General features: G+C 43.4%; 4 protein-coding genes across 8 annotated transcripts in view; 3 read left to right on the top strand and 1 right to left on the bottom strand.

The window, feature by feature from the left end:
• PLAGL2 (PLAG1 like zinc finger 2) overlaps positions 1 to 401 on the bottom strand; it is a 6,520-nt gene extending 6,119 nt beyond the window's left edge. The window contains exon 1 of the mRNA XM_072414256.1: positions 189 to 401. The gene's annotated coding sequence lies outside the window, so the exon portion shown is untranslated. The remainder of the gene's footprint in view (positions 1 to 188) is intronic.
• Positions 331 to 5,970, top strand: POFUT1 (protein O-fucosyltransferase 1). The gene is made up of 7 exons (XM_072414257.1): positions 331 to 597; positions 1,744 to 1,865; positions 2,849 to 3,031; positions 3,432 to 3,544; positions 3,700 to 3,892; positions 4,092 to 4,334; positions 4,451 to 5,970. Exons 1-7 carry the CDS (start codon positions 456 to 458, stop codon positions 4,637 to 4,639), a joined length of 1,185 nt encoding a protein of 394 aa, XP_072270358.1. The 5' UTR covers positions 331 to 455; the 3' UTR covers positions 4,640 to 5,970.
• A 630-nt stretch (positions 5,971 to 6,600) lies between these two features.
• KIF3B (kinesin family member 3B) lies at positions 6,601 to 18,083 on the top strand. 2 transcript variants are annotated; one of them, XM_072414254.1, is made up of 9 exons: positions 6,601 to 6,745; positions 9,788 to 11,244; positions 11,737 to 11,838; positions 12,585 to 12,707; positions 13,091 to 13,209; positions 13,293 to 13,406; positions 13,542 to 13,647; positions 14,078 to 14,256; positions 15,070 to 18,083. In XM_072414254.1, exons 2-9 carry the CDS (start codon positions 9,847 to 9,849, stop codon positions 15,155 to 15,157), a joined length of 2,229 nt encoding a protein of 742 aa, XP_072270355.1. In that variant the 5' UTR covers positions 6,601 to 6,745; positions 9,788 to 9,846; the 3' UTR covers positions 15,158 to 18,083. The 2 variants fall into 2 exon arrangements, with proteins under 2 accessions (XP_072270355.1, XP_072270356.1); XM_072414255.1 differs by lacking the exon at positions 6,601 to 6,745 and adding an exon at positions 9,269 to 9,409.
• A 1,181-nt stretch (positions 18,084 to 19,264) lies between these two features.
• ASXL1 (ASXL transcriptional regulator 1) overlaps positions 19,265 to 22,669 on the top strand; it is a 13,032-nt gene continuing 9,627 nt past the window's right edge. For 2 of the 4 annotated variants that reach the window (XM_072414252.1, XM_072414248.1), the window contains exon 1: positions 19,266 to 19,497. In XM_072414252.1, coding sequence (XP_072270353.1) covers positions 19,441 to 19,497 — 57 coding nt within the window. In that variant the 5' untranslated portion in view covers positions 19,266 to 19,440. Of the gene's footprint in view, positions 19,498 to 22,669 lie in introns of all 4 variants that reach the window. The other 2 variants (XM_072414249.1, XM_072414250.1) reach the window with 2 other exon arrangements.

Raw genomic sequence — 22,669 nt, 5'->3', positions numbered from 1 at the left:
GTACAGGGGGTGTATATAATGGGGGGGAGGGTATTTATACTGAGATATATGAAGAAGATATTACAGGGCGGGTATATTGGGGTACAGGGGGTGTAAACAGATCATGGAGGAGCACATGGCACGGGAATTGCAGTTATATAATAGCTGTGAATGGATATTAGGAGGGGGAGGGGAAGGCCCGCACTCACCCCTCGCTCCCGTTATCCCCGGAGGCCTGAGCCGGCGGCGCAAAGGATTGTGGGAGTGACGTGTCGGCTGCAGTGACCCGGATCCAGGAGTAGCTCTGTGCGTTAGGAAGCAGGGGGTCTCTGGTTTTAAGTCACTCAGTGGTGTGATCGGACACCTTGGTATGTGTCGGCAGTCTAATTCCCGGGTCGGGGGCTTACTCCTGTCACCGGCTTCCCCTTCCCTGCCTCCTCCAATATGGCGGCCTCACCGCCTTTACCACAACAAACATGGCGGCCCCCGGCACAGGACTTCCGGCCGGGATGTGGAGATCGGAGGGCTCCGGGATCTTCGTGCTGCTCCTACTGGTGTTTAGTGTGAACGGAACAGAATGGGATCCGTCCGGCTACTTACTGTACTGCCCCTGCATGGGTAAGACCATGAAACCTAGAGATTTGGCGGGGTGACCTCTGACCCGACCTGACAGTAACCTCTGACCTTTAACAGGTGGGATAAGGCACTGACCTCTGACCCTACAGATAGAGAATGGGGGCACTGACCTCTGACCCTACAGATAGAGAATGGGGGCACCAACCTCTGACACTACAGAGAGAGAATGGGGGCACTGACCTCTGACACTACAGGGAGAGATAGAATGGGGGAACCAACCTATGACGGTAAGCAGAAAGTGGTGGCACTGACTTGTGAGATTACATGTTGATCTGTGTTATTTGTACATTTTGAAGGTATTTGAGTTCTCTGTTCTCAGCCAGGTGACAATAAAACCTCATTGCGTCCTTTCTCTGGAAATACCGATCCTTCTTCCAGTGTTGTGTTTTAGTAAATGGATCCCTTGGTTTTTGTGCTGCACCTTATCCGCAGGCTGCGCTCCCATCACCCCTCTCTGTACTTCTGCTGGCACCATGCAGATGGTTGGCACACCCTGCTCAGTTAGCCCAGCCTGGGACGGGTGGAGTGATCCCCGCACTGCCAGCACCATGGTGACCATTGTGAACATGGCTGATCACATTTGCTGTCCTCCACCCTTTCCTCCCCTCCAGTGATTTCCGCCTCCCAGTTCTGGAATTTCTATTCACAGCCCAATCCTGAAGAAAGAAGTGATGGGAAATCCAACATTGTGCAGATGTCATCGGAAGTATAAAGGGAAATGTTTCTAATGGAGACACCTGTTGCAGCTATGATTATGAAAGAGGGGTCCTTTCACTTTTAGGAGAGAGTTACCCATTTCCTGTTACACCAAGGCAAAAATGTAGCCCAAAAATCTTGCTCATGGGTACATGGATCCAAAATTTAAAAAATGCAGAGGAAGGAGCAGAGTCCTCCAGCAGGGCAGAGTATTTCTGGAGATAGAGGAAGGAGCAGAGTCCTCCAGCAGGGCAGAGTATTTCAGGAGAGATAGAGGAAGGAGCAGAGTCAGCAGGGCAGAGTATTTCAGGACAGAGGAAGGAGCAGTCATCTAGCAGAATATTTCATGCTAGGAGATATATAAAATAATTTGAGATTAATGCCGGAAGCTTTTCATGGTATATCCTCCAATGTGTTTTGATTTTTGCTCAGGTCGTTTTGGCAATCAGGCGGATCATTTTCTTGGTACTTTGGCGTTTGCCAAGATGCTGAACCGAACCCTGGTGGTTCCTCCCTGGATTGTGTATAACCATCATCGCCCCCCCTTCAGCAATGTGAGTACTAACCAGAATGGTGGAATGTGAATGACATTAAATAGATAAATAAAACTTATCTCTATGTTGTCCGCTCTCTCCACCTATCTCATATCAGAATGTAAGCTCTGCATATCAGCTGATTGGTTCCTTGCGTTGCTTCTTCTCTGTCTGAGCTCTGATATACAGGAGTGCGAGAGGCTGATACCCTGCCACACTCTACACACAGCTTTATATAAAATTCCATCATTGTGATTGTGAGTGATCCTTCTGCACACTGCTTACATATATCATCCTAGACATAAACATGGAACTCAAGGAACGCTTACATTGTAATATGTATTCAAGCATCAACGTAATCCTTCTCTGATGAGTATTTCTGCTACTGTGCAGGATGCTAACTACTTTAGGTTTAGGTTTGACAATCCTTGGCGGTGTCACACCTAAACCTCAATACTGGCCATGGGAGAAAGTTGTCAGAGGACACAATTCTTGGCAGTGCTGTGTAGTTGCATGCTGAAAGCTCCTACAATGGACACATGATTGTCTTAACTTGATCAATGCCAGAAGCTGGTCTGGCTTGCGGGAAAAAAATGACATTTTCCTATAGATCATCTGAATGGCCAGGTGCATTGTTTACCTGGAGAAGAGATGGAAGGAGAATGCAAAGGATCTGCTGCCAATGTCAGACCACAGGACACCTTAAGGGGCCAGGCTTCTATGGTTCAGAGCTGGGAGAGGTGGCCCTATACAATTTTAGGGGTGTGGTACTAATGATTTGGTCAGTGTATGTCCAGTAAAGTATGCTGGGAATGTGTAAGTAATAAGATTTTGCTAAGCAGGTATAGGAATCTCTATAACGTTGGCATCCAATGAAATATATGTGAATCTTTTGTACCATCTGGTCACCTTGTTAGCATCTCCTATGCTGTATATGGGTGTGTGAGCTTTGTCCATTTCATCACAGCCGTTTCTCCATGGCTGACAATCTTCCTGTTTTCCAGATTCACGTTCCTTACCAGGACTTCTTCCAGCTTGCTCCTTTGAAGAAATATCACCGAGTGATCAGCATGGAGGAGTTCATGGAGAAATTGGCCCCCAAACATTGGCCGGAGGACAGGCGCGTGGCATATTGTTTCACAACAGCAGCCCAGAGGAGCTCTGACAAGCAGAGCTGCCCGATGAAGGTAAATAAAGAATAAATGGTGGGAGGGCGGGTAAACCAGTTAGTGATCTAATGTTACCTCAATCCATTATTCAGTTGTTAACCTTTTGGAAGAGTTGCATTGAGAAATTGAGATCAGCAAGGCACAGCCATTGTGCAGCACTGCTAAGCTGGAAGAAATTCTACTACTGTACAATTACTAATTATACTTCTTAGGATGTTATACAGGACATGTGACCGTTATCATACCCAGGATGGGGGACTCCCTGCCCAACCCATGTGACCCAACTGGTAACCCAATAGGACCAGCACCAGTACTGTCAAACTTAGTTGCATCCTCTAATAAGCTGATATCCGCTGTCTCTGGAATGTTGTTTTAGGCTGCAGATTTCATGATAATATAACATTGTATCTTTTTTAAGGATGGTAATCCGTTTGGTCCATTCTGGGATCACTTTCACGTTGATTTCACTCGCTCCGAGCTGTTTGATGGGATAAACTTTAGCGCTTATTACAAGGACACTTGGATGAGCAGGTAAACGGAACGATTCACCTGGTGTGTGACACCAGGAAGGTTGGGGGGGATGTTGCGGTAGTTTAGGCCAATTTTGACCAGGCTGCACCTTGAGCAAGGTGTACGATTTCTTAAAATGATCTTTAGATGGCGCTCTTGTCATTGTTTTTTTTTAGGTATCCCTCTTCTACTCACCCAGTTCTGGCTCTCCCCGGAGCCCCCGCCCAATTTCCTGCCCTGGAAGAACACAGAGGGTTGCAGAGGTACATGGTTTGGTCCAAAAAGATTGTCCAAGAGGGGGAGAACCACATCCAGAAGTTGCTTGTTAGACCCTTCGTGGGCGTTCACTTGAGGATCGGATCTGATTGGGTAAGTTGTGACGTCAATCAATTGCATTGTGTGTTATTGGGTTGCTGGTGGATCCTTTTTTTAATGTAATTACTGAGGGGGGTGAACAGAAGACGCATGCACCATAATGGGGTCATGTGACCTGTGGTCCCTGTGTTTGGGGGTCTTGGATAAGAACACCACATTGAGTGCCCCATGCCATAATTTTTTTTTTCGGCAGGTGAATGCGTGCAAGATGGTGAACGACGGCACAGCTGGACCTCATTTTATGGCCTCTCCGCAGTGCGTGGGGTATGACCGCCAAAAGGCCGCGCCTCTTACTATGAGCATGTGTCTGCCCGACCTCAAGGAGATCAAGCGTGCCGTAACTCACTGGGTGAAGAAGACCAAATCAAGATCCGTCTACGTGGCCACCGACTCCACCACTTACACGGCCGAGTTACAGAAAGCAGTAGGGAAGGAGGTAGAGGGATCCCTGGGGGCCTGTACAGCTGATTGGCCTCCTTTTTCCAGCTATTGAGTGTGCATAACTTTATCAGATCCTGATAAGCTGAAAATTTTATTTATTTCCTCCTTTAGGTGAAGGTGATAAGTCTGCAGCCCGAAGTCGCCCAGATCGACCTCTACATCCTCGGCCAGTCCGATCATTTCATCGGCAACTGCGTTTCCTCCTTCACGGCATTTGTGAAGCGGGAACGGGACCTGCAGGGGAAACCGTCCTCGTTCTTCGGAATGGATTCACCAATCAGGAAGCAGGATGAGCTGTGAACCTGGACGGGCTATGAGGATGACTTGAAACGTTCCACAAGTAGTTATGGGGGAGATTTACAAAGAGGGACAAGGTTACCCCGCGACTGCGTGTCACTTTAAATGACCAGGCCTGAGAGTAGATACCAGAGCCATAGATTGGGGGTCACCCTGCCCAGCTTTGTACCCCCCTCCTGTTCCTGTACTTCTCATTTCTACCCAATCAAGTGTCCATGTTTCATAAATCTTGTGTCTTGTTTTTTATGGTCACCGCCCACGCTTTCTTTTTAAATGTATTTTGGGCCTAGAAGGGAACGGTTCACCCTGCCAGATATTTAATATTCCATTTGGGAGATTTATCTTCACCCCATAAAAATAGACCGTTACCATTTACAACTGTGTGCTTGAAATTCCCCTCTCATTCTGGTGCCAAGATTTTGAATCACATGATACACAAAGTCGGGTGAATCTCCAGTAAAATAAAAAACAAAAACTTTTATTATTTAATAGCCACAAATGAGCAGATTTTCAGGGACCAAAATCCATTTTATGCCAGGAAAAAAAATAGCAGACGGTTGTGGGTGTGGCCTATAACCCACGCCCACTAAAAGGGGCGGATACAAGACCAGTCATCCTGCATTAGAATGTAGAACATCAGTTGACTGGTCATTATTAAAGGAAGCTCCTGCACAGAGCCTCCCCCTGCTATAAGAGGATAAGGTCACATGCTCACCCAGGCCTAGGCAAAACATAACATGGGGGGGGGCAGGAAATGGGTTGTTGTATTAAGAGAACCTGTCACTTTCTCCTCACAGGCTAAGTAATAAATGGGGGTCCCATGTGATCTGACCCCATGGATGTTGTATTTGCTGAGCATGACACATAACTAAAATCTAATTCCAGCTGATAAGGTAACCTTGTCCCAGCAGTGCCATCAGCACCCATAGAATTCATGACTCATGCTTTAGAAGTGTCCATGGTGGTCACAGATGAAGCCGTCTCTGGTGTCTATGGAAAACATATTTAATGTACAGCGCTGCTTAATATGTCGGCGCTATATAAATCCTGTTTATTAATAATAGTTTATTATTAAAAGCATTGGGCTGCTACAGCTCACACACAGCAATAGTCAGACATTCTATTGGCGTCACGGGATACTTCAAGAGCCTGTAGGAGAATTAGGGAATCGTGGGGGACAATAGATTGGTGATGTCACCGATAGATAAATGCATTTGTCAGGGTAGAGTTACACTTTATTCGGAAGGCACATAACAAAACCTAATGTTTATCATGAATGTTTTATAACATAATTTTGTATCTATTTGTATAATAAAATATAATATAAAAAAGTGGACGGCGTGTGATTTATGTTCCCTGCGTTCTCAATAAAATCTCAGAAAAGAGAAACAAAAGGAATCTCCTAGAGTGTAAGCTCTTCGGGGCGGGGTCCACTTCCTGCTGTGTCACTGTCTGTATATGTCATTTGCAACCCCTAGTTATTGTACAGCGCTGCCTAATATGTAGGCACTATATAAATCCTGTTTAATATTAATATTAATAAAAGCAGTGGCTGCAGGAGGATCATCACCTGGCAAGCATGCAGCTAGTGAAGGCAGAAGACAGAGATCCTGCACACTTGTCCTGGGTGAGTAACCACACAGAGATCAGTAAAGTAATGAAGTGGCAAAGTTGTCACCTTGACAGGAAGTGAGGGGAAATCTGTGCAGGGGACACCAGCAAAAGGTTCTGATTTTTTTTTGTTGCATAAAAAGAAGCAGCTCAGTCTAGAAGTAAATTATAAATGCAGAGCTAGTGGCTGAGGTGCAGATATTGGGGGACATAAAGGTGGGGAGAAGATTTTAAGGAAGCACGTGACTAGCAGCTCCGATTCTTGGGCACAGAAGGGTGCGAGACCTTTTGGCGCGAACACAGCCCCGCCCCTCTGGGCCCGAGCCAAGTGCCATCAATCGCCCCGCCCCCGGGCTCTGCAGTGTGATGGGCGGGGCGTGTTGCCAGGGAAGTGGATTGTGGGGCCTGTTGACCGTTGCTAAGGAAGTGCCTGTCCGGCGGTCGTTCGGCATCCGGCCCTGCTTGGACAGAGGGACGAGGACAGCGGGGGGATGGCAGGTGAGGGGAGGAATGGATTTGTTGGGGCTTCACCTGTTGTGTGCATGATGGGGCGATAATACCAAGCCTTATCTGTGTGCTGCCTCACCTCATACTATTACCGCCCGGTGTCCTCCAATATCAGGGCCTCATATACACCAGAACGACACATAATATATACAGTCCGTTCCTGGGGGGATGTATGGGCTGTACTGAGAGCTGAGAGATGCTCAGAGCTTCCTACACAGAACAGAAATGTATTTTATACAGATAGATACAATGTATGTCATGCAATAAGGACAATACGTCACCTGTCATGTGATCAGCCAGGTACAGGACATCATACAGAATGTATATATATCCATATCATACAATGAGGACAATATGTCACCTGTCATGTGATCAGCCAGATACAGGACATCATACAGAATGTTGAGGACAATGTATTGCCTGTACTGTGGTCTGATGGGATATCATGCAGTTGAACACCTTGCAGCAGGTTGTCATTCACACAAATATATTGTACCAGGATATTGTACTAATCTATACAATGCACCAGGCTACCAGGTTTATGCAATGTATATAACTCCCTTAGGTTAGAAAAAGCAATGTTTTTTTACTGTACTATGTTATAAATAATAGACGGGGACAACAAGAAATATGTCTTTGCAATATATGGGAATGGTGTTGTGATTTATGTGCTGTATGGTGTGACATTCTGCTGAGTGGTGTGTGGGCATTATTTACCCACTGAGGGTCACTACAAGCCAGGAGCACCTATCAGAATCTATTACAGACATAGAAGATGTGCCGGGCTCCATCTTCCTGGTTCCATTACTGATGGGATCACATTCTGGGGTCTAATACAGGAAATCCATCAGGGTTCACTGCAAACACAAAACAAATACGTCTGACGTAAACTTTATCCCTTATTATATATAGACACCCTGCCATGATAGAGCTTTATGTGTTATGATTGTCCCTCCCCAAGGAAATTCATTACTGTTGTACATTTTACACCAATCCCAGACAGTATCCCTTTCCCCCTATAGAAAATCAATACATTTCACACATCACAATGTCTGAAAATAATGATTTAGGTATTGGATATTAGATATTGCCATACTGCATAATGGTTGTGTTTACTGATCCTTCTTACAATATCCCTGGCATGTATTCAGCTATTCAGGGTTCCCTCTACTTGATTACCTGCAGATCTCTACATTTATTTTAATGACAGAAATCTGAAAGTTGAAGCTTATAAAGATAATGTAATTATTGTGCAGTAAGTGGAAGATTTTTATTCATTTGACAGTAAGCAGCTAAGAAAAGTGGTCGTCAGCTTCCACTGGATGTGCAAAATATTATTTCTGCAGGGGACAATCATGGCTATTCCGTGGTGAATGTGGTGAAAGGAATCCCGTTACCTTGTCAATGCTCTTTCATCTTATATCACCTCCTCTATACCCAACTCCCCTTTATTAGGCCCTTCTACTGCTCCCTCCTCTATGCCAAAATGCCAACAGTCCTGAATTTGTATTGTCAGTGCTAGAGAGTTTTACCCCCATTTCCTGTGCTGGTGACAACCACCTCAGGTAGAGGAAGTCAAAGAAAATCCAGCAGAAACGCAGCAGGAAAAAAATCTATTTGCAGGGACAACTTTTATTGGCTCCAGTTTCTGTAAATTCCTGATATCACTTCAACTGTAAAAATATAAATATGCTTAAAAATCTGCTGTGTGGCTGGCACATTCATCGAAGGGTATGAAGCTGTGAATAATAATATGAATCTGTGTGAAAAGTTCAGACAGCTGTGTTTGCCTTGGCAGCGTCAGGATGAGAGTACAGCAACCCGACCTTTATGTATTTAGGTAAACGGTAACAAGCTGCGTGGGTGCTGTAACCCAATGACACAAGAATAAAAGAAATGTACGCCATGCTCATAGCTGCACTCTAAAGGACACAAGTTTATCTAGCCATGTAATAATAAAACATAATTTACATCTTTCATGTTTAATAAAAAGAGGTTTAAGTCCCTGAATTTGTCCGGTAACTACCTGCAGTCTCTATAGAAGAGCATTAATTGTCGTTTGAAAGGATCTTTCACGATCCTTTCCAACGACTAAGGACTGCACGATGCATGAACGAGCTCTGTACATACAGCAACGTTCTGCTCTATGGAGAGTGGGGGGGGGGAGAGAATGACAGAGCGGCACCCTGCTGTGCGCTCCCCCCCTTTACTTTTATTACGATCGTTTGTCGTCCATCATCTGTGGATTCGCCAGGATGGTCGTTCGGACAATAGACAACGGGCACTGTACACAGGCCAGATTTTCATCCGATATTGGCCCTGAGCTGATTATTGGATGAGAAGCATTGGACGTGTGTACCTAGCTGGAGGAAGAAGCAGCAAAGGGAGCCGATCAGTTATATAACATTTCTGGACCTTTTATGTTCATTGCCTGGCTTCCTGTGGCTTCAGTAATTGGAGATGCTTCTATGTAATACATAATCAGGTCAGATGGTGTACTGGGGATTCCTACATCCATACTCCCCCCTCATCTTCTGTGACCCACTTTGCTGGCACATTGACCTTGGCACATGCAGCATGGCAGAGACAGGGTTTGCTGCTCTGATGACAGATGTGCTGCTGGGATCACAGCATAACCCACAGACATCCTTTATGGTAAGTAAACCCGAGGCCTTGTGTGCCAGAATCCAACACAGGAAGACTACCAGGATCATTTTAAGCATGCCGGAAAACAGCTAAAGTAGTGTCCTCAGAAAAATATGTTTTGTGTCAAGTTTGCTATGGCTACAGGTATAAGAGGAATGCTTCTAACGTTGTGAGTGGTGTCAGCCCTGCACAGTCTCTTGTCCTACACTAGTCATCCCCCCACATACTCTCAGATCTCTACAACATAAAGGCTGATTATTATTTAGTACATAGAACAGGACATGATATGGTAATGATTTATTCAACAAAAATATGATTTAATGTGAGGGTTTTCATACACTTACAGCTGAACTCTTATTTTCTTGCTTGTTATATTTTTTCATATAGGGTGTTGAATAGATTACTAGAGAAGAGTCCTAGACGACCCCAGATTGACCGCACCAAAGATGTTGAAGTCAAAGAGCTCAGAGACTGTGAAGGTGGTGGTGCGGTGCCGGCCTATGAACAGCAAAGAAATCGCGTCTGGGTTTGAAAAGGTGGTCGATGTAGATGTGAAGCTTGGCCAGATATCGGTGAAGATTCAGAAAGGGGCCAGTAACGAGCTGCCGAAAACTTTCACGTTCGATGCCGTTTACGACTGTAACTCTAAACAAGTGGAGCTTTATGATGAAACTTTCAGACCGCTGGTGGATTCCGTCTTGCAAGGATTTAATGGAACCATCTTTGCCTATGGCCAGACAGGAACTGGGAAGACTTACACCATGGAAGGTATAAGGAACGATCCTGAAAAGAGAGGCGTCATACCGAATTCATTTGAACACATCTTCACCCACATATCCCGTTCTCAGAATCAGCAGTATTTAGTCAGGGCATCTTATTTAGAGATCTACCAGGAAGAGATTCGGGACCTTCTATCTAAAGATCAGTCGAAACGTCTAGAACTTAAAGAAAGACCGGACACTGGTATCTACGTCAAGGATCTTTCATCATTTGTCACTAAGAGTGTGAAGGAAATAGAACATGTCATGAATGTTGGCAACCAAAACCGCTCCGTGGGTGCCACCAACATGAATGAACACAGCTCCCGTTCTCATGCTATATTCATGATTACCATTGAATGCAGTGAGGTTGGTTTAGATGGCGAGAACCACATCAGGGTAGGAAAACTCAATCTGGTGGACCTGGCTGGAAGTGAGCGTCAAGCAAAAACTGGCGCCCAAGGTGAGCGACTAAAAGAGGCTACAAAAATTAATTTATCCCTCTCGGCACTAGGAAATGTTATCTCTGCCCTCGTGGATGGTAGAAGCACTCACATTCCCTACCGAGATTCCAAGCTTACTAGGTTGCTGCAGGACTCATTGGGTGGCAATGCCAAGACGGTTATGGTGGCTAATCTTGGACCTGCCTCTTATAACGTAGAGGAGTCGCTTACAACCCTACGCTATGCCAATCGTGCCAAAAACATCAAGAACAAGCCTAGAGTAAATGAAGATCCCAAGGATGCATTATTACGGGAGTTCCAAGAGGAGATTGCAAGGCTGAAGGCACAGCTGGAGAAGAGAGTGGTGGGGAAAAGACATAGGAGAGGTAGGAGAAGGCCTGGGGTTGATGGAGCAGGAGATGATGATGAAGACGGGGACTCTTTTGAGGGAGAAGAAGATGGTGATGACAAAGACTACTGGCGGGAACAGCAGGAGAAACTCGAGACTGAGAAGAGGGCCATTATTGAAGATCACAGCTTGGTGGCAGATGAGAAACAGAAGCTTGTGAGGGAAAAAGAGAAAAAAATGGATGATTTACGAAGAGAGAAAGAAGCTATGGAAATGTTGACAGCCAAAGTAAAGGTAAACCTAACCAGGGGCATAAACTTATTTATCATTTTTAGCTTATCTGTTCACCCATAGGTTCCTGAACTTGCAGTTCCTTTGTTAGATAAAGCAGGAGAATTTGTAGCTTTGTCTGTATGACAATTCCTTAAAAATAACTATATGTTAATTAGACCAAACCTGCCCAACATCATGCACACTGTAGGAGCAGTTGAGCATTGAATTAGGCCATGTGTATCAGTAAAGATAGTTTGATATAGCATTACATATTACAGGGACTGAGTTTTCATCATACAAGCACAGGTCCCAAGTAGAACTAAGGACAGTTCAGCTCTGAATCTGTGTTATTTGGCTAATAATAACCAGGACTGGTATGTCTGCCATTTTTTAAATCCCTAATACATTACATGTGTTTTATTATATTATCAGAATATAGGCATTCATATCCATTTTTGCATGTAGTGTGTAATGTTGGAAATATTCATAATATTGATACATTTATTATTTCAGGCCATGGAGAGTAAGCTTCTTGTTGGTGGTAAAAACATTGTTGATCACACCAATGAACAACAGAAAATCCTGGAGCAGAAGAGGCAAGAAATTGCCGAACAGGCAAGTGGCTGGACGCATTTTTCATTTAACCCTCACTAAATCTTCATTATACTGGCAATAAATAAGAGATATCAAAGTAGATATTCATTATTAGTTGCAAACCGTGATTAGAAATGCAACAAGGAAATATCGGTGGGAACTGCTTATAATTAATGATGGATATACAAAGAAATGCAACAAATATATAAAATCTTTCCTTTGTTCCTGTAAAACCTCCAGTTCTATACCCTTCCTGCACCAGTCATTTGGCTTATGGTTATTTTCTTGGTTGCTTGGTCTCTGCCCAATGAGCATAGTGGACAGATGCTGATACAGGACCAGCTTTTAAGAGATTCTACATCAGCACAGATCCTCCACTTGCAATATTCACCCCGAAATTTGTAGGCTGGTGACAATCTCTTTATTGTGACCCAACTTTTCTGGAACACCCAGAAACAGCCAGGTGGTTACTAAAAAGTGCTGGGTGGTGCACCCAGCTAAAAGGGGCCGGGGATAACACTTAACACTTGTTAAAGGAAATTGTAGTTATTATTGGGGTGCAGAATTGAAATTATAGAAAGGCATGAGTACTTTTTTCTTTCATCATTGTTTTTTCTTCATTTGCTATTTGTTGCCATGAAAAAAAAGGTATTTTCAATGCAGGTTTACTTTAAAAGACACGTGCAGATATGGTTCTTCTACGTTCTGAGTTTGACGTTTCCTTGTATTAATTTGTATTGGTTTAATGTTTTCTTTTGGTCACTTAGAAACGGCGAGAACGAGAAATGCAGCAAGAAGTGGACAACCGTGATGAAGAGACTTTGGAGTTAAAAGAGACCTACAGTTCATTACAGCAGGAGGTTGATATAAAGACCAAGAAATTGAAAAAGGTAAATTCCGGAGGCAATCTTGATGTGACTTTTTAATGAACATCATATTACGTAGGAGGGTAGAGAAGGCTGAACCTGTTTTTGGTTGTTCCAATAAAGAACTTTTATGTGTCGTCCCGTTAGTGTCCTGTACTTCTGTGTGCTGCTGTTTGCCTGCTATGGAGTTATTAATGTATTATCAGGGCGAGTACTGTGATCCCTGTAAGAAGTAGTAAATACCTGGAAGCGTTATGGTAACAGAGTACTTAGCATTCAAAGACTTACAAAGATCCGATGACAGGTCCTTTTGAGAATTACGTTGGCCATACCATCCCTGCAACACCAATTTTGCATATGACCATTACTGATCAATCCTTCACATGTGTATCATCTTCCTATTGCAGCTCTTTTCCAAGCTGCAGGCAGTGAAGGCTGAGATCCATGATCTTCAGGAGGAACATATAAAAGAGCGTCAAGAGCTGGAGCAGACACAGAATGAGCTGACCCGCGAGCTGAAACTGAAGTAAGCGTATGTTATAGAAAAGAACAATGCTCACAGATCATTGCTTGGTCCTACTCCTGGTATAACAATGTCTTAAATCACAGACACCTCATCATTGAAAACTTTATTCCTATGGAAGAGAAGAATAAGATGATGAACCGCTGCTTTTTCGAAGAGGAGGAGGATCAGTGGAAGCTTAATCCAATCAGCAGGCTGGAGTAAGTTTCGGATAATTCATATTTGTGATTGGTGTTCTGCCTCGGTGTGCGCAGAAAATCATATTTCTAGAAGATAAATATATCCTCCTATTTTTGTGTGTAGCTTTTGCCTTACCTTGTATTTTCTTTGTCCAGTAATCAGCAGATGATGAGACGGCCTGTGTCTGCCATTGGCTACAAACGACCGTTGAGCCGTCACGCTAGAATGGCAATGATGGTCAGGCCTGATCCTAGATACAGGGTAAGCTGTGAAGGGTGATACCTTGAATAAAATGACAAATGTCCATCAGTTTCAGTACCCACTAGTCATAGTATTTCCTGTGATCTCCCTCCGTATCATTGTTCCCTAACACTGACTTGCTAACCATATCTTGATTTGTGTGGAGTCTTGGTAGAGGCAGGGCTTTGCTTTCCCATGTCAGAGCCTCCAGCAAGAAGAATAGTAAGTTTTAGTGACATGACTAAGCCTAACTTTAAATCTTCTGAGACTAGTAGTCAAAAGCAGCAGTGCTTTAGATGATCTTCAGCTTTAGATATACTACAGCTACAAAGTTACAGAACAAGTAACAGAGCTTCCTAATAGGGCACCTACATACCAGGAAGTTCTGTACTAAACTGTGTGCCCTGTGTTAGTAACAAGATTACAAAACTGTCTGTGTTCATTTTTTCAGGCGGAAAACATTGTCCTTCTGGAGCTGGATTTGCCAAGTCGTATGACTCGAGATTATGAAGGTCCAGCAGTGGCCCCCAAGGTCCAGGCCGCATTGGAAGCCGCTCTTCAGGATGAAGATGACCTCCAAGTTGACGCCTCAACATTTGAAAGCACGGCCAGTAAAAAGTCCAAAGCCAGGTAATTGTCTAGTACAGGAATGGTAGAAGACATTTACAAGGGGTAGAATGGGGAATTTCAGTGAGTGATAGGTTAAACGCATCTATTGTAAACCAGGGTCTAGTTCAACCCAAAGTTTCCGCCATAGTTCGATAGTGGTTCCTTGAACTGTGGCAGCCTGACCTCAAATCTGAAAATGCCTGCATAGTTCTGGGGCCATAAATACATGGAAGGGCCAACTGCATGACTATGCAGTGATCTTTGATATTGTCTTTAAGGATGGCATTCCAGCCAGGTTTTTTTCCCCACTGACTCTCATTTAGCAGGGGTTCCCCACGGCCTTAAGATGATTTGATTATGTTTTTCAGGGGAAAGACTTAAACTGAACAGGAAATAAATAATATGTGTATGCACCTTGTCTCCCAATGTAATGTTCATTTATAGGAAGCCCCTCATAGAGGTCTATTTAAAAAGCTGTAAATCTGACATTCACTAAAGCAGTGCCTGGTGGAGAATCAATTACTACCTATTGACATGGACTTCCAGCAGAGAATATTTCAGTGAATGTCAGATACATTGCTTCATAAATAGAACTTTTAGACTAATATTTGCTAAGCCCGATGACATTGTCTCCTAATCCTCATTCACTCAATTGGCTGAGATCTAAAATGTAACACTAAGTGCTAGCCAGGGGAACATCCGAGACCCAGGAAGTCAGGAACTGAGCCCACAAGGTTTCACTTACACTAAGAATATTATTTTTGGTTAGGCTGGCTATGCTAAAATTATAAAACAATATCCATATGTTACACATTCTTCCTTTGTTATTTTCAGGCCTAAAACTGGACGGCGGACCGGCCCTTCTTCTGGCTCCTCTGGATCCTCGCACTTTCCTCAGTCAAGAGGCCTGGTTCCAAAGTAAATCCAAGACCAGAACCGGTTTCATGCACACGAAGTATTAGGAAGGACTAACTAGATGGAAGAACTTCACACACCTAACATAAAGAGGACCTGACCTGGCACCAGAGGAGGAGACGGAGGCCTCCACTAACCAAACAAAAGAAATTGTTTTTTTTTTTTTTCAATGCTGGAATCACTTGCGCTTTTCTCAGAGAACTTTGGTGGGTCAGAATAACAAAACGTAAGTGACGGTAACACGTCTAGTACCTAACTGTAGTAGGCATCGTAGCAATGACCCCTCTGCCTGGCATTCATGGGCCTAAAACTACGTGGATATTGTGCAGGACGACGTCTTAAAGTGCACGCAAAGGAGTCGGCCATGTTTTGTTCAAACCAAATACTCTGTAACCTCAGCTATAAAGAACGCAGAGTCTTATTCCTCCGATGTCGTCTTAGTCTGCTAAAGGTGTTGCACGTAACATGGCCGCCTCCATCATGTGTAGTACGACCTGCGCATGTTAAAACTTTATCGACAAACGGAAGAAGAGTTTTACCGCTAGATACAACATGGAGTGTCGTATGTACACGCCTAATGTGTTTACATACAAACTCAGCTCTCTGCACTGATCTCTGTACCCTAACCTATGTTTATCGGTATTTATATAATTTTTTTATGACTTAGATGTATATTTAGTCTTCTTTTATAATGTAAATTAGTGTTTTTTTGTTTTGTTCTAAGGCTGATTCAGACCGTCTGATGGTGACTTTGATCTCTGCAGCATACCCGGTAATCCTAAAACATCAACGTGAGCTGTCACTAGCCGCAGACAGATCAATGTTATTGTCAAATGCAGCACAATACAATTGTCAGTCCCACAAAATACTGATTGGGAAATTGTGGAAGACTTTTTTTTTCATTTTTTATAAGTTTGGGTAGAATATTGTTAAAATGTTTGTCGGGTTTATTTTTGCTACACATCCAGCTCTTGCTTCAGTACTCTCCTGCAGACTTGACGCTCCTCAGTTTGGAGTGCCCAGTGCCACTTACATTTTCTGTGTTTTCCAGTGTGTCAGTGCCATACCCCTAGGGGTACATTGTCATGCCACCCTGTGTTTACACAATATCAGTGTGTTACTTTATTAGGTGACAACACTTCCTGTAGCTTTCAGAACCACCCAGGGCTGCACAAACAGCAATATAAACCTGATAGGTTTTAAATTCTCCATTCTACCCAGAACTTATAAAAAAATATAAGAATTGGCTGTTGTTCCGGGTTTATATACTAAGGGGTTTGAGCTTTACCTTTCAGATGCGTCATGCAAAGGATTGGTCTTTGTAAAGGTTTATAGAAACGCTGCAACTTTGTTCATTCACAGTTTCTTTAAAGCTTCACCCCAGACACCCAACAACCTCCCTTCCATCACCACAACCATTATCCACTTGTGATTGCATTGGCTGAGCTTTCTCTGAGGATCATGTGACCTTCACCTAGCATGCACTGGTAGGGCTTTGGATATCTAAATGCCAAAATCTTTATATCCAGATGAATTATTATTGTTGTATTTGTCAAATTCAACTATTCACACATTAGTGTGTCCTTGCAGTGTGTTAACATGCGTTGTGGTGGGGCAGCCTGTTCATTATTTATTAGTTTCCAGCCCACAACACATGAAACACACACACAAGTCTTATTTGCAAAGTGCAGCACACCATAACACAAGGTGTCGTCATTGTGGTGTGTTGTCCTATATTGCTATGAATTGAATGGCACCTCAGACCAACCACATGCATTGTGCCAGCTCTTATGTGTGAAGGGGCCCTTATCAATAGAAATAAATGCACAAACCGAATGTTCTTCTGTAAAACCCGAGACATTCACTGATGGTTTTTTATCTTAACGGCCCCACAAATTTCTTTACTTGGTTGTCTTGAGCCAAACACACAGGGATCCTTCTCTGATTGTTCTCATAAATGTCTGTGATTGGTAGAACAGTCCTGGAGGGGATATACCATAGGCTGCCCGGTGAGATGGTGATTGGATCATTCAGCCAATAATTGTTCACGTTTGGCTATATTGTTATGTTTAAGCTCCAAGCAAACACCGCGTACGAGGTGACACAACTGTGATTGGCTGAGAATTAGCATCTTTGACCATCAATGCTTTCCCTATGATCAGAAGGCCCTGGCCCTTCTCATTGTAATGAATATATTTAATTATATAAATATTGTCTTTTATACTCAAAGCAGCAAGGTGGTAGACAGGAGGCGGGGCTTATGTAGGTAAGTGATTGGTGACTGAGAAAAGCTCCGCCTCTTACCATCAGAAGCTCCACCCCCTGATTACCTCCATGCTTCTTTGATTACACAGGATAGGACATCACTTATTGATGGTCAGATCTTTGTATCCAAGGGATAATTATATTATTGTGAATTAGTTTATTTCCTTAGAGTTCACATTTGTGATCAGAAGTGGTAGAATTGGACAAGCACCATCTCACACCTGTGGGCACTATAAGGAGTAAATCCCCCCAGCTGGCAGCGAATGGCGTTGGTCACAGAGTCCCCCAGACAGACGGTAGGTGGATGCTAGAACTGTGCTGCATAGTCACCCATTACCCCCTTCATGTAGTCGGCCATATTGCTGCTCCGTACTGTGAACGCACATTGTTGTTGAACGTCTCCATTGTCACGCTGCACTTGCTCGCTCCCGAAATCCGCTCTTCGTCCACTCGCACTCCCTGCATGGTTTGGTCTCGCGTACGTTGAAGGGGAGGTGATGCCCCTTCCTCGGCCTTACACCAAGAAGCCATATATGCTGTGAATTTTCTACTCGGCTGCAGTGTGGTGGCTTCTTCCCATCCAGGAATAAGAAGCAGGAGGGAGATCTATTTATTTGTACTTTTGTCTATTGGTGAATGTAAATCTAAATAAAATCTCTTTACTGCAAGCAACGAATGGTTTTTATTGTGGGAAATGGTGAGCTATAACAGTTCTGCTTATTACTCTCGCCTTTGTTCTGGCACACTTACCCCTCTGTCCTGCAGCCCGACCCCTATGTGGGGTAATCACATCTTGTTTTATTCTGTGAGCCCCAAGGGTCACAGATCTGCCCCCCCTTTGGTCAGTCAGCATGTCCGCCTGTGCACAGTGCTGCTACCTAAGCCACTTTTACCTGCAGAGCTGTTTGCATGATGGGGGATTGGGAAAGAGGCCAAGGTGTGTCACATGACCGACTGAAGACCAATAAAAACGTAGGTGTATGCAAAATGTTTACAGATTGGCTCCAGCAGCCATAACAAATACAAATTAATATTCTGTAATTATTAACACATCCCTAAGAGTTCAAGGAAATGTAAGAACCTGAGTTCCTATCAGCCTCTGTCAGGAGGAAGAAGCAGCACAAGCAGGTAAGAGAGGTGAGCTTATCAGTCTTCCCCTTCTACTATTGCTGGCCCTAATACAAGCTGGGGGAGGGACAAGACCTGGGAATGGTAATACAACAACAAATCAGTCCTAGGCTGTGCTGCAGAGCTGTGCAAATCTCAGGATCGGATGAACAGAAATGGGAATCGAAGCATACGTGAATTTCTTCTTCAGATTGTACAGATGTGGCCGGGGAATGACAAACACACCTCAATTCATTATACAGAGAATATAATGGCAGGGCTGCCCAATTAGGGCCATAATAGTCATTCCAATCATTGTAAAGTGGGCCACACTGTCAGATTTGTTATCAGATTAGATCTACCAGCTATGCAGTATCACTACCAGTCTAACCAACCCACATGACACCCAATCAGATGTATTCTTTATAATTAGAATAAATTTGGCAAAATTGTACAGAAAGAGAGTTGTTTATATAGTTTGGAAAGTGCAAGGCATTCTGGGATTTGTAGTCTCCCATTGCTGCAGAGACTCTCCAAGCTTCAGCATTGGTCAGTCTGTCCTAAGCCATGCCTTATAAGGAAAAAGAGGGCGTGGCTAATGGTTTCGCAAAGCTCTCAGTCTCCCCCCGCCCTCCGATGCGCATTCCGCTGCTGACGTCAATGTAGTGGGCGTTGCCTTTCCCGCGAGAACTGCTCTTCGAGGCTTCCCTCCAATCCTCTACTGCCGTTCTGCGTCACGTGTTTTCCGAGGCGGGGCGGAAGTGTATTGTGGGGAGTGTGGTTCCGGTGCGTAGAAGCTGCCCGGGGACCCTGCAGAGGACTACAACTCCCATCGTTGCCTCTTTCTCTTGTTTTTGTTTGCTCCGCCAGAGCGATTCTCCTCCCCCTTGCCGGGAGAACCGACTATAGAGCCCGATCATGAGGGAAAAACAGAAGAGGCGGAGGGAGCGCACGTGGGCCGAGGCCGCCAAGATGGTACCAAATGCGAGGGAGGGGGGAATGTACCAAGTACCGGAGAAGGGGGGAGCGAGAGGAATCAGGGGGGTGTATGTGTACCGTACAATGGAGGTGGCTTGGTGGGGTGATGTATGTGGGCGACGTAACGTTATCTGAGGAGGGGGTGGGGTACAATATGAGGGGGAGGGGCTGCATATAATATGTGGGGTGTAAAGTGATATAATGGGGGGTCTCATATTACAGCATATACCCCCCTATCACATTACACCCCTCATAAAACAGTGTATACCCCCTATCACATTACACCCCTCATAAAACATTATATACCCCATATCACATCACACCCCATATATTACAGTATATACCCCATATCACATTACACCGTCATATTACAGTATATACCCCCATATCCCATTACACCCCTCATATTACAATATATACCCCATATCACATTACACCCCTCATATTACAGCATATACCCTCCTATCCCATTACACCGTCATATTACAGTATATACCCCAATATCACATTACACCCCTCATATTACAGTATATACCCCCATATCCCATTACACCCCTCATATTACAATATATACCCCATATCACATTACACCGTCATATTACAGTATATACCCCAATATCACATTACACCCCTCATATTACAGCATATACCCTCCTATCCCATTACACCCCTCATATTACAATATATACCCCAATATCACATTACACACCTCATATTACAGTATATACCCCATATCACATTACACCGTCATATTACAGTATATACCCCCAATATCACTTTACACTCCTCATATTACAGTATATACCCCCATATCACATTACACCTCTCATTACAGTATATACCCCCCATATCACATTACACCCCTCATATTACAGTATATACCCCCATTTTAATATTAATAATAAACAGGATTTTTATAGCGCCAACATATTACGCAGCGCTGTACATTAAATAGGGGTTTCATATCACATTACACCTCTCATATTACAGTATAGGCCCCTATATTACAGTATATACCCCTATATCACATTACACCCCTCATATTACTGTATATACCCCAATATCACATTACACCCCCCATATTATAGTGTATATACCCCTATATCACATTATACCCCCATATCACAATATACCCCTCATAAAACAGTATATACCCCCATATGACATTACATCCCTCATATTACAGTATATAACCCCATATCACATTATACCCCTCATTTTACTGTATTTACCCCTATATCACATTACACCCCCCATATTATAGTATATACCCCCATATCACATTTCACCACTCTTATTACAGCATATACCCCCAATATCATATTACACACCTCTTATTACAGTATATAGCCCTCGTATCACAACACCCTCTATATTACAGTATATACCCCCATATCACATTACACCCGTCATATTACAGTATATACCCCTCATTTCACATTACACTTTCATATTACAGTATTTACCCCCATATCACATTACACCGTCATATTACAGTATATACCCCCATATCCCATTACACCCCTCATATTACAGTATATACCCCAAGTCACATTTGTCATATTACAGTATATACCCCAATATCACTTTACACTCATATTACAGTATATACCCCCATTTCACATTACACCCCTCATATTACAATATATCCCCCCTATAATATTACACCCCTCATATTACAGTATTTTCCCCCATATCACATTACACCCGTCATATTACAGTATAAAATCCCTGTATCACATTACACCCCTCATATTACAGTATAATACCCCCGTATCATATTGCACCCATCATATAACAGTATATACCCCCGTATCACTTTACACCCCTCATATTACAGTATATATCTCCCCCCCCCCCGTATCACATTACACACGTCATATTACAGTAAATACTCCCTCGTATCACATTACACTCCCTCATATTACAGTATTTACTTCCTCATATCACATTACACCCCTCATTTTACAGTATATACCCCACAGATCACATTACACACCTCATATTACAGTATATAGCCCCTCGTATCACATTACACCCCTCATATTACAGTATATAGCCCCTCGTATCACATTACGTATCACATTACACCCCTCATATTACAGTATATAGCCCCTCGTATCACATTACACCCCTCATATTACAGTATATAGCCCCCCTTATCACATTACACCCCTCATATTACAGTATATACCCCCCGTATCACATTACACCCGACATATAACAGTATATACCCCCGTATCATTTTACACCCCTCATATTACAGTTTTTACCTCCTCATATCACATTACACCCCTCATTTTACAGTATATACCCCCAAGATCACATTACACACCTCATATTACAGTATATAGCCCCCCATATCATCTTACACACCTCATATTACAGTATATACCTCCCGTATCACATTACATCCCACCTATTACAGTATATACCCCCCTATCACATTACACACCTCATATTACAGTGTATACCACCCCCCCCCTCCCCGTATCACATTACACACCTCATATTACAGTATATACCCCCGTATCACATTACACACTTCATATTACAGTATATACCTCATATTACAGTATATACCCCCGTATCACATTACACACTTCATATTACAGTATATACCCCCGTATCACATTACACACCTCATATTACGGTATATACCCTGTATCACATTACACACCTCATAATACAGAATATACCTCCTATATCACATTACACACCTCATATTATAGTATATACCCCCATATCACATTACACCCCTCATATCACATTACACCCCTCATATTACAGTATATACCCCCCATATCACATTACTTCCCTCATATTACAGTATATTATCCCCCCGTATCACATTACACCCCTCATATTACAGTATATACCGCCCGTATCACATTACACCCCTCATATTACAGTATATACCCCCCATATCATATTACACCCATCATATAACGGTATATACCCCCGTATCACTTTACACCCCTCATATTACAGTATATATCTCCCCCCCGTATCACATTACACACGTCATATTACAGTAAATACCCCCTCGTATCACATTACACTCCCTCATATTACAGTGTTTACCTCCTCATATCACATTACACCCCTCATTTTACAGTATATACCCCCCAGATCACATTACACACCTCATATTACAGTATATAGCCCC

Source organism: Pyxicephalus adspersus, chromosome 6 (assembly GCF_032062135.1).
Source record: "Pyxicephalus adspersus chromosome 6, UCB_Pads_2.0, whole genome shotgun sequence".
In the NCBI taxonomy this organism is placed as follows: domain Eukaryota; kingdom Metazoa; phylum Chordata; class Amphibia; order Anura; family Pyxicephalidae; genus Pyxicephalus; species Pyxicephalus adspersus.
This window is presented reverse-complemented; position numbering and strand designations above follow the sequence as displayed.

What these genes read in the sequence shown, in the direction of transcription:
- POFUT1 (XM_072414257.1), top strand. Translation starts at nt 456, where the DNA reads ATGGCGGCCCCCGGCACAGGACTTCCGGCCGGGATGTGGAGATCGGAG. An exon ending in ATCGCCCCCCCTTCAGCAAT is followed by an intron (nt 1,866 to 2,848) that starts GTGAGTACTAAC and finishes CCTGTTTTCCAG; the next exon opens with ATTCACGTTCCTTACCAGGA. An exon ending in AGCAGAGCTGCCCGATGAAG is followed by an intron (nt 3,032 to 3,431) that starts GTAAATAAAGAA and finishes ATCTTTTTTAAG; the next exon opens with GATGGTAATCCGTTTGGTCC.
- KIF3B (XM_072414254.1), top strand. Translation starts at nt 9,847, where the DNA reads ATGTTGAAGTCAAAGAGCTCAGAGACTGTGAAGGTGGTGGTGCGGTGC. An exon ending in TGTTGACAGCCAAAGTAAAG is followed by an intron (nt 11,245 to 11,736) that starts GTAAACCTAACC and finishes TTATTATTTCAG; the next exon opens with GCCATGGAGAGTAAGCTTCT. An exon ending in ACCCGCGAGCTGAAACTGAA is followed by an intron (nt 13,210 to 13,292) that starts GTAAGCGTATGT and finishes CTTAAATCACAG; the next exon opens with ACACCTCATCATTGAAAACT.